A 13,648-nucleotide genomic window follows, 5' to 3' on the forward strand; every position below is an offset into this window, starting at 1 on the left:
CTTTCATTCAATAAACGAAGCACCTGCCGTGTGCACTGCACAAGTGCTCACCCTGTGGAGCTTGCAAGAAAGTGTAAGAGGACAAAGCACAGCAGTTTGGAGGTGCCACCAGAGACGCACACAAACTCACTGCTTAAGAAACTGGAAGAGAAAAAAAAATCTCTTACAAAAGTCAGGCCAGAAAGTAAGGCAGGCGGTCTCAGGGGAAACAGGAGTGAGCTCGACAGGTGAGTAGTATAGACATCCAGGGAAGGAGGTGAGATTATTTCAGACCAACCAGAAGGGGATGGAAATGTGAGCCACAATGCTGCAGAGGCAGACAGTCCCAGAGTTGCACGGAGGGTGGTGGGAGCATCAACGGGCTGCGGTGGAGAAGAGCAAAAAGCCATAGAGGACACTGGAGTTTATCCTTTAAGATTGGGGGGGAGGGGTGTGGTTATTGTTGTTGAAGGAAGAGCGTAATGTAATGAAAGCAGTGTCTGACAGAAAAGAAGCCAAGCAGAGGGTGAAAGACGGACCGAAGAGAGGAAAGGTGAACCAAAGAGCAGCTAGAAAACTGTCAGACTAATATAAACTTAAAATGGTAAGGTGGTAATGGAAGAAAGGATAGTAAGAAGTTAATGACACTAAGAAGAAATATTTTAAAGAATCCATGGTTTTTAGATGTAAAAAAAACAAAACTGAACACTACTGTTGCCTGGGAATCACGCACTTGTCCAGTGGGATGCTGCCGTGCCCTGCACGGTCTCCGAAGTGTGGGCAGACACGAAAGCAGTCACCTGAGATTTTCAGTGTGTGTGTGTGAGTGCGTGTGTGTGTGATGGATGCAAACTGCCATATTTAAAATTAGATGAATACATGTGCGTTCATCTAATCAGCTAGTGCATATGAAGTAGAATGGCAAGTAAAGATTTTGTGAAGTTAAATCTAAATGTGGGAAAGCTGAATTAGTTCACGTGCCACACATGAGATAACTGCAATTAAAGGAGAAAGGGAAGGGTCTCACTACCCTTTCATTCAAGTTAAAGAGAAAGCTGGAATGCCAACTTCCGCTGTGTCAATAGAATCTGAGCCCAGATTCAAGAGGAAGTGCTAAAGACGGCAAATTATTTTTGTGTCATGGTCTCCATCATCATCAGTTTATAGAACATTTGTTAGACACTGAAGGAGTAAGCAGATTTGATTTATTTTAACTCAGGCAGATGGCCTGGTTGTGGAAATTGTGAAGAGATTTACTGAGCGGCTTCATCAGATCAAGGACATTATGGAATTAAAGGGCTCTAAGAGACCTTACTGGTCCAGCTCCCTGAGGCTCATAACATTACACTTTCTTATTAATGAGAAAGACAACCCAACACCCTGAATTTGAAATAAGCCGGGAGTGAGGAGGGAAACACACAAGTTGTCCAAAGAAGTGCACATGTTAAGATAGAAACTGAAAATACAGATTGAGCAAAGGGCAACTAAAATATGTCTCATTCTAAGGACAATGAAATCATGAATTTGGAAGAATTGCAAGTCACAATTTCAGAAAATGTTTTCATGAAAACAAACCATGTTTAAGTTTCTTTAACTTAACATGAAATTAATTATAGGAGTATAAAACTCAAGAAGCTTTTCTACTATTATGGTTTATTTTCAGGAAAAGTTTAATGATCTGAAAAAAAAACTATATTTATCATGGTAACACAAGGAGCAGTGAAGTTATGACAGAATATTTCTGAATGCTCTGCTAATATGACTAACTCTGCCCGTTTTAGAGACTGCCACACTTGCTATAAAAACATTTTCTTTAGTCCCGGGTTCGATTCCCGGCCAGGGCACACAGGAGAAGCGCCCATCTGCTTCTCCACCCCCACCCCCTCCTTCCTCTCTGTTTCTCTCTTCCCCTCCCGCAGCCAAGGCTCCATTGGAGCAAAGTTGGCCTGGGCACTGAGGATGGCTCTGTGGCCTCTGCCTCAGGCACTAGAGCGGCTCTGATCGCAACAGAGCGACGCCCCGGATGGGCAGAGCATCGCCCCCTGGTGGGCATGCCGGGTGGATCCCGGTCAGGCACATGCGGGAGTCTGTCTGACTGCTTCCCCGTTTCTGGCTTTGGAAAAATACAAAAAAAAAAAAAAAAACCCAAACATTTTCTTTAATGAAAATGCAAAAAGAACAGCTAAGAAACACTATCAATGACATACAACCTAGAGTCAGAATTAAGCCGTGTCCAAACCACACCCTTCTCTAAAGCTTTCAGTGTAAGTATCACTACCTCCCAGAGAAAACGCACTGGTTTTTAAGAGCTCACAGGCTTTTCACTTTCAGTCAATAAGAGCAATACTATAGCATCTATATTCATATGTAATCCAGGATAGATAAAATTTAGACACCTATGCCTGGCTTACACAAAGAAAAGTCATTATGATAAAAAAAAAAAAGTAGAGAAAGGTCACAGAATTCAAGTTAAAACACCAGAATACAGTGATCGTGGTAAAAAGATTATTGTCATATTTATAGCCTGCTTACAACTGATCCTTTCCTGACACATACATAAGAGATCTGTCTTTCATACAATTTAAGAGAATAATGAGTTTTGTACATAGCTGAGCTAAGGTGGACAGAAATTATTTTTAAATAAAATTTAAATATTCTCTATATTTGAAGCCACTTTTTATTTATAATATTTCTACAACAGACAGAGGTGATTTTAATTTGTAGACAAGATGTCACCATAAAGTCCCATTATACTGATGGAGGGAGAGGCAGAGGGAAAGATAAGTAGAAAAAGTTTTATATATTTATATAAAACACCCATCTATTATCTCCAGCTTATTGACAACATTCTCAATATTTGGAAGTCAACTCAATGAATTCCTATTATGGAGCTGGAAAGAACAGGAGATTACCAAATCTAACTCCCTCATTCTGCAGATGAAAGCAGACTTGGAGAATTAATTGTGTGATGTCGCCCAGGTCACACCTCCATTGGCATCTCCTGGACAGAACTCTTACCTCCTGCCTCAGGTTGGGGTTGATCGGTCCCTGAAACAATAACTGCCACTCTCCAAGCATTTTCTATATGCCACTCTGCCAGACACTTTTAAAATATGTCATTTCCGTTAACTTAGTATTTCTTAATGCACTGAGAAGCCCATCTTCACTCCACGGGATAGTCAAAGTCAAGCTTGGGACATTAAAACATTCCCAAAGTCAGAGAGCAAAAATGACAATTCAGGAACTCAAACTGAATACGCCCAACTATACAAAGCTTTTTACACAATGTTACTGCCTCCTCCAAAATGCTAAATGGTTACACCCAACAATTCCAGTTTGGCCAAGACAGACGGCAGAAATACCTACACAGATTTATAGGTTATATATATCATACAAAGCTATTCACTATAACATCATTAATGTAAAAAAATAAATCAGAAACTACATAAATGTCCAACAATGGAGAAACAGCTAAATAAATTATGGTAGAGACTTGCTACGAAATACTACATCAGGTCATTAAAAAGAACAATGCAGAGCCATGTAATAGATGTGGCAAAATGCCCATATTGAATTATTATGTTTTAAAAGTAGTTGTAGAACCACATTTATGGCATTTAAAAAAAAATACACGTACATGCAGGCTTTGTTTGTAATTAGAAAAAGGTCTGGAACAATTCACAGCAAACCAGAGAATTCAGTGGCTGGAGGTGGCATATGAATCAATTCTTAAACACTTCTGCATTGTTTTCATTTTTATGCCTAGGATATGGTACCTTTTTAATTTTAAAAAATTATAAAACAAAAATAAAGAATTTTGAGTTTATTATTTATTTTAAAATAATACATGAATAGTCCATTTAATGTCATCCCACATGGCATGGACTGATTGTGTAACTATTTAACGATTACTTAAAAGTTTTTTTTAAGTAATCTAACATTTCATAACTGTACACCAGAGTTTCAAGTACATAGACAATCTCCAAGACCCTTCCAAAAAATGCATGAGGTAAGAGCTGTTTCTTTTTTAAAAATAATGGTAAAATGTTATCTGCCTTCTTGCTTGTTTTGGCATTTGCACTGAGGGCGCAGAAGCAGTGGTGGGTGAGGCTGCTGGCGCCTTCACACCAGTCAAGGCACTGGCACACTGCACTCGACTTCATTGTAGTCCTCCCTGTCATGCACTCACAGTTGAAAAAAGAAAACCCAGTTTCGCTGAAGAATGTCTTTGATGAAGCAATAACAGTAACTTTATTAGATCTTGACCTTTTACAATATACTGTGCGACAGAACGGGCTGTATGAAACAGGAACCGCCTGCCCTGTGTCCCAAAGCAGTGGCTGTCCCCAGGGGAAGCCCTGGTGCAACTAGCGGAGCTCAAAGCTGAATGAATTAGTCGCTTTTTTCATATAGGAGCGTTTTTGTTTGAAAGAACAACTCACAGATTATGTTTATTCAGACTTAGGTATGTGGCAGACATTTTCTAAAAATCAAACAAAATAAGACTGTTGCTTCAAAGGAAACTGGAAGCTGTTTGTTGCCAACTGGAGGAAATATTAAAATTTTGGGCAACTTTTATCTGCCACTGTGAATTTAACAGCTTTAATACATAAAAACCACTCAGATGAGATCAATGGTGATACTAACAAGTATAGTATTTTTTATTATTTAATTTAACATACGTCTACATTTTTTTTTAGTGGGGAGAGGGGCAGACAGGGACAGACAGACAGGAAGGGAGAGAGATGAGAAGTGTCAACTCAAAGTTGTGGCACCCAATTAGTTGTTCATTGATTGCTTTCTCATATGTGACTTGACCGGGGGACTCCAGCCAAGCCAGTGACCCCTTGCTCAAGCCAGCAACCTTGGGCTTCAAGTCAGTGACCTTTGGGCTCAAGCTAGAGACCATGGGGTCATGTCTAGGATCCCACACTCAAGCCAGCAATCTCGGGGTTTCAAACCTGGGTCCTCAGCATTCTAGGCCAACACTCTATCCACTGTGCCACCACCTGGTCAGGCTATCATATGTCAACATTTGTAATATCTGAATCAATGAACCAATATTTTCTAAATTATCAATGTATAATATTAACAAAAAATCATGCATGAATAAATATACATTCAAAGCTCAAGATAAGGCCCTGGCCGGTTGGCTCAGCGGTAGAGCGTCGGCCTAGCGTGCGGGGGACCCGGGTTTGATTCCCAGCCAGGGCACATAGGAGAAGCGCCCATTTGCTTCTCCACCCCCCCCCCCTTCCTCTCTGTCTCTCTCTTTCCCTCCCACAGCCAAGGCTCCATTGGAGCAAAGATGGCCCGGGCGCTGGGGATGGCTCCTTGGCCTCTGCCGCAGGCACTAGAGTGGCTCTGGTCGCGGCAGAGCGACGCCCCAGAGGGGCAGAGCATCGCCCCCTGGTGGGCAGAGCATCACCCCTGGTGGGCGTGCCGGGTGGATCCCAGTTGGGCACATGCGGTAGTCTGTCTGACTGTCTCTCCCCGTTTCCAGCTTCAGAAAAATACAAAAAAAAAAAAAAAAAAGCTCAAGATAAACCAATATATTTTGATATAAAAGTAAGGAATGTTTACTGATATGGTTTTTTATTGTTTTTAAATTTTATATATTGATTTTAGAGAGAAAGAGAGAAGGGGGCAAGAGCAAGAAGCATCAATTCATAGTTGCTTCCCATATGTGCCTTGACTCAGCAAGCCAAGGGTTTCAAACTGGTGACCTCAGCATTCAAGGTCAATGCTCTATCCACTCCACCACCATAGATAGATTGATATGGTTTCCGATACTACATTGCAACAGATCTTTCATAAACTACTACTTACTGAGTTTTGGTGGAATAGCAAAAAATATTGAAAATTATTTGAAAATGTTATCAAAATACTCCTTGCTATTCCAGCTACTTAACTGTGTATATTTCAACCAAACCAAGACAACACATCATAATAAACTGAATGCAGAAGCAGGAAGGGGATACAACTATCTTCTAATGAGCCAATTAGTAAAGACATTTCCAAAAATGTAAAAGTGTGCCACAAATATACATCATTTATGTCAATATGTAATGGATTAGTTTTTAAATTAATAAATATTTTTAAATTTTCTACTAATAAATATTTTGTAACTTCTAATACTGTAAGTATAAATAGACTTAATAGACTTAAGCCACACAAAAACTTTTTGTTGTCCTCAATAATCTTGAAGGCCCCAAAAACCTTTAAAGCCAAAAGTTGAAGAATCTTTGCAGTATACTTTTAACACATTTTTGACGTGTTCTGCCTACTGTCTTAAGTCTTGGCCAACAAGCTAATAAAACAATTTGTATTTACACATGAGCAATATGCATATGTGGACTGTACTACAAGCTTTCTTAACCAATGAAAGCCTAAAATGCTAGCTCGATTTGAATACATTCTGCAACAAGTGATGTTTACTATACTCCAACCTCTTTTTTTGCCATTTATTTGGTGTTCTGCCAAGTGCTCTTGACCCACAGGGCCGCTAGAAGTTGTAAAACTGGTAGTGATGGACCTGGCTCAAAGAAACAAAGAGTAAGTATTATGATCAATATTTGATATTACTTAGGGCATCTGGAGCACATGGTTGACACTATGACTAAGATTAGCTGAAGACTTTTGACATTTTGAGAGAGAGAAACATCACTGCAGACTGAGACAATGTTCAATAAGAAAATGAATCATAGCTGTAAGAAACTATGGCTGGAAATATGCAGACTTCAGGAAAAGAGAAGGCAATGGGAGGAGAGGACAACTGGCAACCAACTGGGAATAGGTTATAATGCCCCCACAGGGGGCTGATTTAGTTAATGCTTCTATTTCTAAAGAAGCATCTCCAGTACTTTATATGCATGATGTGGGGAGGGGAAAATTGAGCTTAGACTACACGAGGTGTTATTTTAATTATCTCTGTCCTTTGGCTACTAATTCTAACATACATGCCCTCAGGACCAAAAATACCAGACATGGAAATGGGAAATTTGAAGGTTCTAAGTAAAATCTCAGAAGTTCAAAATCATTATTTATTAAATGGAGCAAAACATTATAGTGGGGATAAATGGTGATGGAGACTTGACTTGGGGTGGTGAGCACACGATATACAGATGATGTATTATATATAAAATTGTATCCCTGAAACCTATATAATTTTATTAACCAATGTCACTGCAATAAATTCATTAAAAAATAAAAAATAAATGGAGAAAAACCTTTGGAAATTCCTTTAGGGAAAAATATTTTGATAATGGACAACTTCAAAGTTTTAAGACTAAAGATAAGTTAAGAACTAATTTTGCAAGATCTGTAAGCAATGTGTGTTTAAATCAACTTCCACCGTCATAGAATTTCAAAAGACTATGAAATTATATATCATCTCTGTTCTATAAAATATACTAAAGTTCACAGATGTTGATGCTGACACTGTAACACCAAATCCCTAACAAAAATTTTAACAAAAATTCTCATTTTCCTTAAAAGAGAAAAAGATTTCTTTTTAGGTTTTCCAAGCCCACAGTACTATCATTTATATTAGTAAACACTCACTTATTCATTCACAAATATCTACTAAGTACTTATTATGAACCAGGCATGGTATTGTCCTTCAGGGAAAATATACATCCATACATATATACATATAATCATATACAATATACAAATACACACACACATATATATATACTTGTATATGTATATATGATATATATACACATACACACACACAGAATTGTATCTATCATAAAGTTAACTTTAAGAAGTTAACAAGAAGAAAACATTAACATAGAAGGTGGGGTATTGGTAGGGATATGTGAGAATGTGAACCTAGTTCTAAGTTGATTTCTGGGTTTACCTGACTGGGCTCTGGGGTTTTGTATATCAATGCTTGAAACAGGCATAGTAAAATCATTGGAGAATAAACAGAAATAGCTAGATTTATACACCTTAAAAGAACCTGATGCTATTAGCAGAAGAACATACCATCCTCCAAAATGAAAGGAGTGGATAAGGAAAGAGGACAGAAAAGAAGCAACATTACTGAGAATACAGGAGTGAGAGATAAGAGATTTTACATGAGCAACTGCTGTGAACAGGGAGACTATGGGCAAAGGTGGGTAAAGGAGTTCTCTAAATTAGGCCATTATTAATATTCCCACTGGTGTGATCTTCAACAGGCTTCAATAAAATTTTTAACTTCTTTTCAATGTTTAAAAATGTTGGATTAATGAGTCTCTTAAGACTGACCTAAAAGTGGCCTCATTACATTAGAGTTATATTCACAGTGCCACATTGTGTCATTACATAGTTGTGACCCTTGGCAGAAAAATAGTATTGCATTTCCAAAACTACTATACTTTAACCATCTATCCCAGTGTTTTTCAACCACTGGTCCACAGAATTGGTGGTTCTATCCCAATCCTAAATCCTGACCCTGTCATTCATAGCCACTGATGTTAACCTAATTCTCTGAAGAGTCTTCCAAAGAACTCCATGCGGTATAAAAATTTCTTAAACTCAAGTGCTTCCGGTATCTCCACTTCTTTACCCACATGCTTTTCTAAATAAAGATATGCACCCAAACCTGTCATTTTGTTACTTCTCTCAAGATCAAAATGCTAAATGAAGAAAAACCAGAAAGTAGGCTTCCTTTAAGGATTTTTTACTGAATATACATTTTGTTCACATGGGCGAATTTGTATTGTTAATCCTATTCTCTAAACAAAAAATGTAATATTATTTATTAAAATGTGCTCTTCCTGTAGTACATGAGTGAGGCAGAGCCACACCGTACGGCATCTATTATGTAGTACACGATAATGGTCAAGACAAACTGCTATCAGATCAGTGGCTGAGTCTATCATTTGTGAAATTAGAAAATAGATTTTCTCTTTGACTGACTTTACATTTCTGTAGTTTTAAAACCATTGCAAAAGCAAACTACTACTCTAGTCTCTTTCTTAGCTGGTAGGAAACCAGGAACAGAGGAAATCAATTACCCAAACTTTAATAGAAAGGAGAAAATCCTTCCACAGTTTAGTAAGATTGGCTTAACTCATAAGTAAACTAATTAACTTCCCACCATTAAGACCAAATTCAGCTCAAATCAGATGGCATTTTGAATACCACCCAAGAACTGACAACCTCTCTGAAATCAGTTCTACCCAAAGTATAATCAAGGGGAAATTTCAAAGCCTCCAACTGGTCTGAGAGCTGCCCTGAAAATGCAAGGGTGAGATCTGGGAGTGCTGAGTCCTCATCAAACAAAGGAGGGGACTTAAAGTGACAGACTGTCAGAGATCCAGCAATCTGACCTCAACGTGCCTACAAATGTAGATGAAAATTGGTATCTACAAATAGGTTGCTACAAATAGGTTCAGAATCCCTATTCTAAATAAACTAGTTATAAATTAGAATTTAAGCGGGAACACTAGTTTTTCCAACTTTCTCCCAACTCAGCTAGGACTTTCAATCCCTTGTTCTGTACAATTCACTGCCATAAAGAAGCTTATGTACCGGCACATCACCTTTTTGATGCTAAATCACATGGCTCAAGTATGAAGATTCAAATGAGATTGTTCATTATAAATGCTTCCACTGTCAAAGTGTGAAAACACATTTGAAAACGTGCCACATACTGTTACTTGGGGGGAAAAGTCTTACCCATTGCATCATTACCTTGGGTCTGACAGCGGTTCTAAGGATAACAATTTAGAAGCACCTGGTGATTTAATATTTAAGCTGCTTCATGAATAGGTCATGTTGAATATATAGTGTATTATGCTTAATTTATCTAAAATTTTTATCCAGTGCTGTCACCTTTCATGTAGTTCAAACTACAGATTTTTACTAAAAATTGAATCCTTCCAAAACAATTACATAACAAAAATTAGACCTAAGAAATTGAAGTTTACAATAAAATTTTAATAATGCTAACATTTAGGCTTATAATTCATTTTCATTTTATTTTATATGGTCTTTACCTTCCTTTACATTTTTCTCATTCTGGAAAGTTACTCACTATTTCAAGGAATCACAAGTAGCACAAGAAACTGTTTAGATATATTTATATTTAACCTATTGGTAGAATTATATAGTAGTAGTTAACTTTTCAATTCAAATTCCCTTTCGAGTTACTCCAGACATTTAAACAAAAATAAAAAAAGAAATGTCACCTGACTATGCGATGGCGCAGTGGATAGAGCGTTCGACTGGGACGCCGAGGACCCAGGTTCGAAACCCCGAGGTCACCAGCTTGAGCGTGGGTTCATCTGGTTTTAGCAAGGCTCACCAGCTTGAGCCCAAGATCACTGACTTGAGCAAGGGGTCACTGGCACGGCTGGAGCCCCCCGGTCAAGGCACATATGAAAAAGCAATCAATGAACAACTAAGGTGCTACAACGAAGAATTGATGCTTCTCATCTCTCCCCTTTCCTGTCTCTGTGTCTGTCTCTCTCTCTCTCTCTCTCTCTCACACACACACACACACACACACACACACAGAAATGTCCTGACATCCATTTTCTTTCAAAAATTTAAGGCACTCTCTAGTTCTACCTTTGGTGCATTATGTCACTGTAGTGGTCACTGCTACAAACAGGTATCTATCTAGCATCCATCTCCCTTTTCCTTCTTCAATAATGGAAATAGCTTTGTTCAGATATCCACTCCTTCCCCTCATTTCACACTGGAAGTCCTAGGGATGGGCCCTAACTCATTAACACCAACTTTGCCACTAATTGATTCAAGAATTTAATGCAGTCAGGACGTGGTATTCTCCTGCAGACTATGATCCCCACACAATAGCTGTTCACCCATTTTCCCTCTCCCAACTTAAGTCAACTAAATATCAGTGGCCTTTTCCATGGACTGCTGAATAAATCCCAAACTCAGCATTCAGGACTCTCTACTATCCCTTTCATGCCTTTTTAGCCCTTTCTCCTTTGCACAACCTCCTGTTCTGGCAGCTAGAAGGGTGTGACCGACCCTTCCAGATTATGCCCCTGTACTTTCCATTTCATATCCTTCACCTAGCGTGTCCCTTTGGCTAAGAAAGCCCAACCACTGCCACCTCAGTCAATTCAAATCCTACCCATTCAGAGTCCAGAGCAAAGGTAAACTTTCTCATGAAGTCTTCCTCGATAGCACCATTAATAAGTGGCACTGATCATATATTTCTTATATCATAAGTCATTTGTGCATGCTTATACCTGTTTTAAACCTGCAAACTCCTTAAGGGCTGTGGACAAGCTCTTGTACATCCTCGTCTTCCACCACATCCCTCCCCACCACAGTAACTCAGTAAAAAAGTCACTGAACATATGAAGACACTCTTTCATTTTTGAGGGTGAAAAGTGCCTTGACAGAATAGATTATTGTGAAGGCTAAAATGTCCTTGAAAGTCTTTAAAAACATGCGAGGATAGCTTTAAAACAGTTCTGCTGAAGGAAAAGAAACAAGGAAGATGGCCTTGTATGCCTGATTCTGCGAATTACATCAACTCTTTAAAAGTACAGCCTAGTAATGCAAAAGCAAACTAAACACAAATCCTGTTTACAAAAAAAAAAAAAAAAAAAAAGTGGCAATTATTTTAATATACAAAGATTAACAGATTTTTTAGGCCAAAATTACAGCTGTTCTTATAGTAATATTTATAATATTTTCAGTTATGTCCAAGGGATTGTATAAAAAGACCATTTACTCAACCTGATTTCACACTTGAAGTAGGACAGAGAAAAATATTGGTTCTTTCAAACTGATAACCAGACAAAATTAAATTGGAAGCACAAACTAATGTCACTTAATTATTATCTACACATCATTACTAAAAATAAACCTACTGTAGCAAAAGTTTTCTCCACCAAAAGTTATCTCCATCAAAGTTACCTGTAACTTTGATTATTTCCTTCACTGGTTTCTATGGAAAAGATATTCACGTACGAAGTTTTGGATTCCTTTCTCCCCTACTAAATGAATTTCTACAACTTAAGTCAGCTAATAAATATTAAGTTATTTCAAGATCTATCAGTACAGGAGCAGTTCAAATAAGAAAACAAAACTATGGCAAACTATGTTAGTACATCTCTAGGAGGAAAAAAAAACAGGATTAACCACAATCATTCATCAATCATTGAATCTACTTTTAAAATAAAACCCTTTAGAATAAATCTAAGTAAATGGGAAAGAAAACACATCTCCACAGGACAGTGCACTCAGAAAAGAAAAGGGCACCATAATCATAGTTTAAATATGGCTGGCTATTCATCGAAAATAAAATGTAAGAAAGGTTAAATGTTAAGTACAAAATTAAATTTAAGTAGGTTCTTAGCAACTGTTAACAAGAAAACTAAAGATATGTTTATTCCTTTTGTTCTAATATTGTTACATCCCAGGTATTTTGCAAGCCAACTTAAACCCTTTGGGGAAAATACTAGAATATTAAAAATAAATTCTTGTTTTCAAATATAGTATCGCACACTGAATCGTTATTTTTTAAATACAGATCACAATTTCAGTTAAGCCATATGTGTATGCTAATTAAAGGTTATGGTAAAGGTACGATTTAAAGTTTCCTAAATTATTTTAAAGGCAGCTGTAGTTTTCCTGGAGCCGCCTGATAACGGAAACTGTTTTTCACCGGACTCAGTAAGGAAAGGAGTTCATTATTTAAAAAGGAGGACACTGGGGTCAGAATCAGGTCCAGGATCGCGGTAACCCAGCAGCAGGTGTAGTTACCTCTCTGGTCAGGGAACACCTGGGCTCTGCGGGAGCCTCGGCCAACAGCAATGAATGCGGATGGCTCCGACAAAGTTGGGCTCCCAAGACAGCTTCTGCCGGGCCCGCAGGCCCAGACGGGACCCCTCGGGACCGGGGATGGGGGGACGGGGGTCGGGGGGACGGGGCGGGGGAGGGGGGGGACTGGGGCTACTCACCGTGCAGAGAGAGGAGCAGCAAAGGCGCCAGAAGGGAGCCCAGAGAAGTCATGCCGGGGCCGCAGGGAGCGCGCCGCCGCCCGCCGGCTCCTCTTGGGGGCAGCGGAGGCGCGGGCCGGGCTCTCGGCGCCCTCGGGGAAGCCCGGTCTTCCCCGACTCGCCGCCCGGCCGCAGTCCGCCGGGAGGGGCGCAGACCGTCGGGCGCACAGATAGGCAAACGCACTCCCGCGCCGCTCGGCGGAGGCTGCGTGCGACCGGGGCTTCCCGTGCCTCCCGCCTCGCCCCGCAGAGCCGCCGCCACCTCGCGCTGCCCCAGGACCCAGCGGCCCCCCGCGGCGCCCGGGGAGCCACTCCCCCCAACTCTTGTCCAGCTACTCCCGCAGCAGCCCGGCTCCGCCGGGCTCCGCGCCACCCACCGGCCACGCTCGGTCTCCCGGGCAACCGCGGCTCCAGCGCGACGCCTGGCGGCCCACCCGCGGAGTGAACGCGGCGCGCAGCTGGCGCGGCTCCCGCCACCTGCGCGCGGTGCAGCCCACTCCCCCGCACTCCCCCGCACTCCCCCGCACGCGCCGGGACCCAGAGCCCCTTGTCCTCCTCGCGGGCCCTGAACCGCTCCCGGGACAGGTGGGGTCAGGCCTGATCCCCGCGGAGCTCTAGGGGGGCTTTTTCCATCTCCTTCCTCCGGACCAGGGAGGTTCTTTTCTGTTGCAGTTCACGGAGATTTA

General features: G+C 40.4%; 1 protein-coding gene across 2 annotated transcripts in view; it reads right to left on the reverse strand.

The window, feature by feature from the left end:
- The window catches only part of IGSF11 (immunoglobulin superfamily member 11), a 138,181-nt gene extending 124,884 nt beyond the window's left edge, over window positions 1-13,297 (reverse strand). The window contains exon 1 of one of the 2 annotated variants that reach the window (XM_066347343.1): window positions 12,924-13,297. In XM_066347343.1, the coding sequence (XP_066203440.1) occupies window positions 12,924-12,975 (52 nt within the window). In that variant the 5' untranslated portion in view covers window positions 12,976-13,297. The remainder of the gene's footprint in view (window positions 1-12,923) is intronic. The other variant, XM_066347342.1, reaches the window with a different exon arrangement.
- Window positions 13,298-13,648: the final 351 nt, after the last annotated feature.

Source organism: Saccopteryx leptura, chromosome 8, assembly GCF_036850995.1.
Source record: "Saccopteryx leptura isolate mSacLep1 chromosome 8, mSacLep1_pri_phased_curated, whole genome shotgun sequence".
In the NCBI taxonomy this organism is placed as follows: Eukaryota; Metazoa; Chordata; class Mammalia; order Chiroptera; family Emballonuridae; genus Saccopteryx; species Saccopteryx leptura.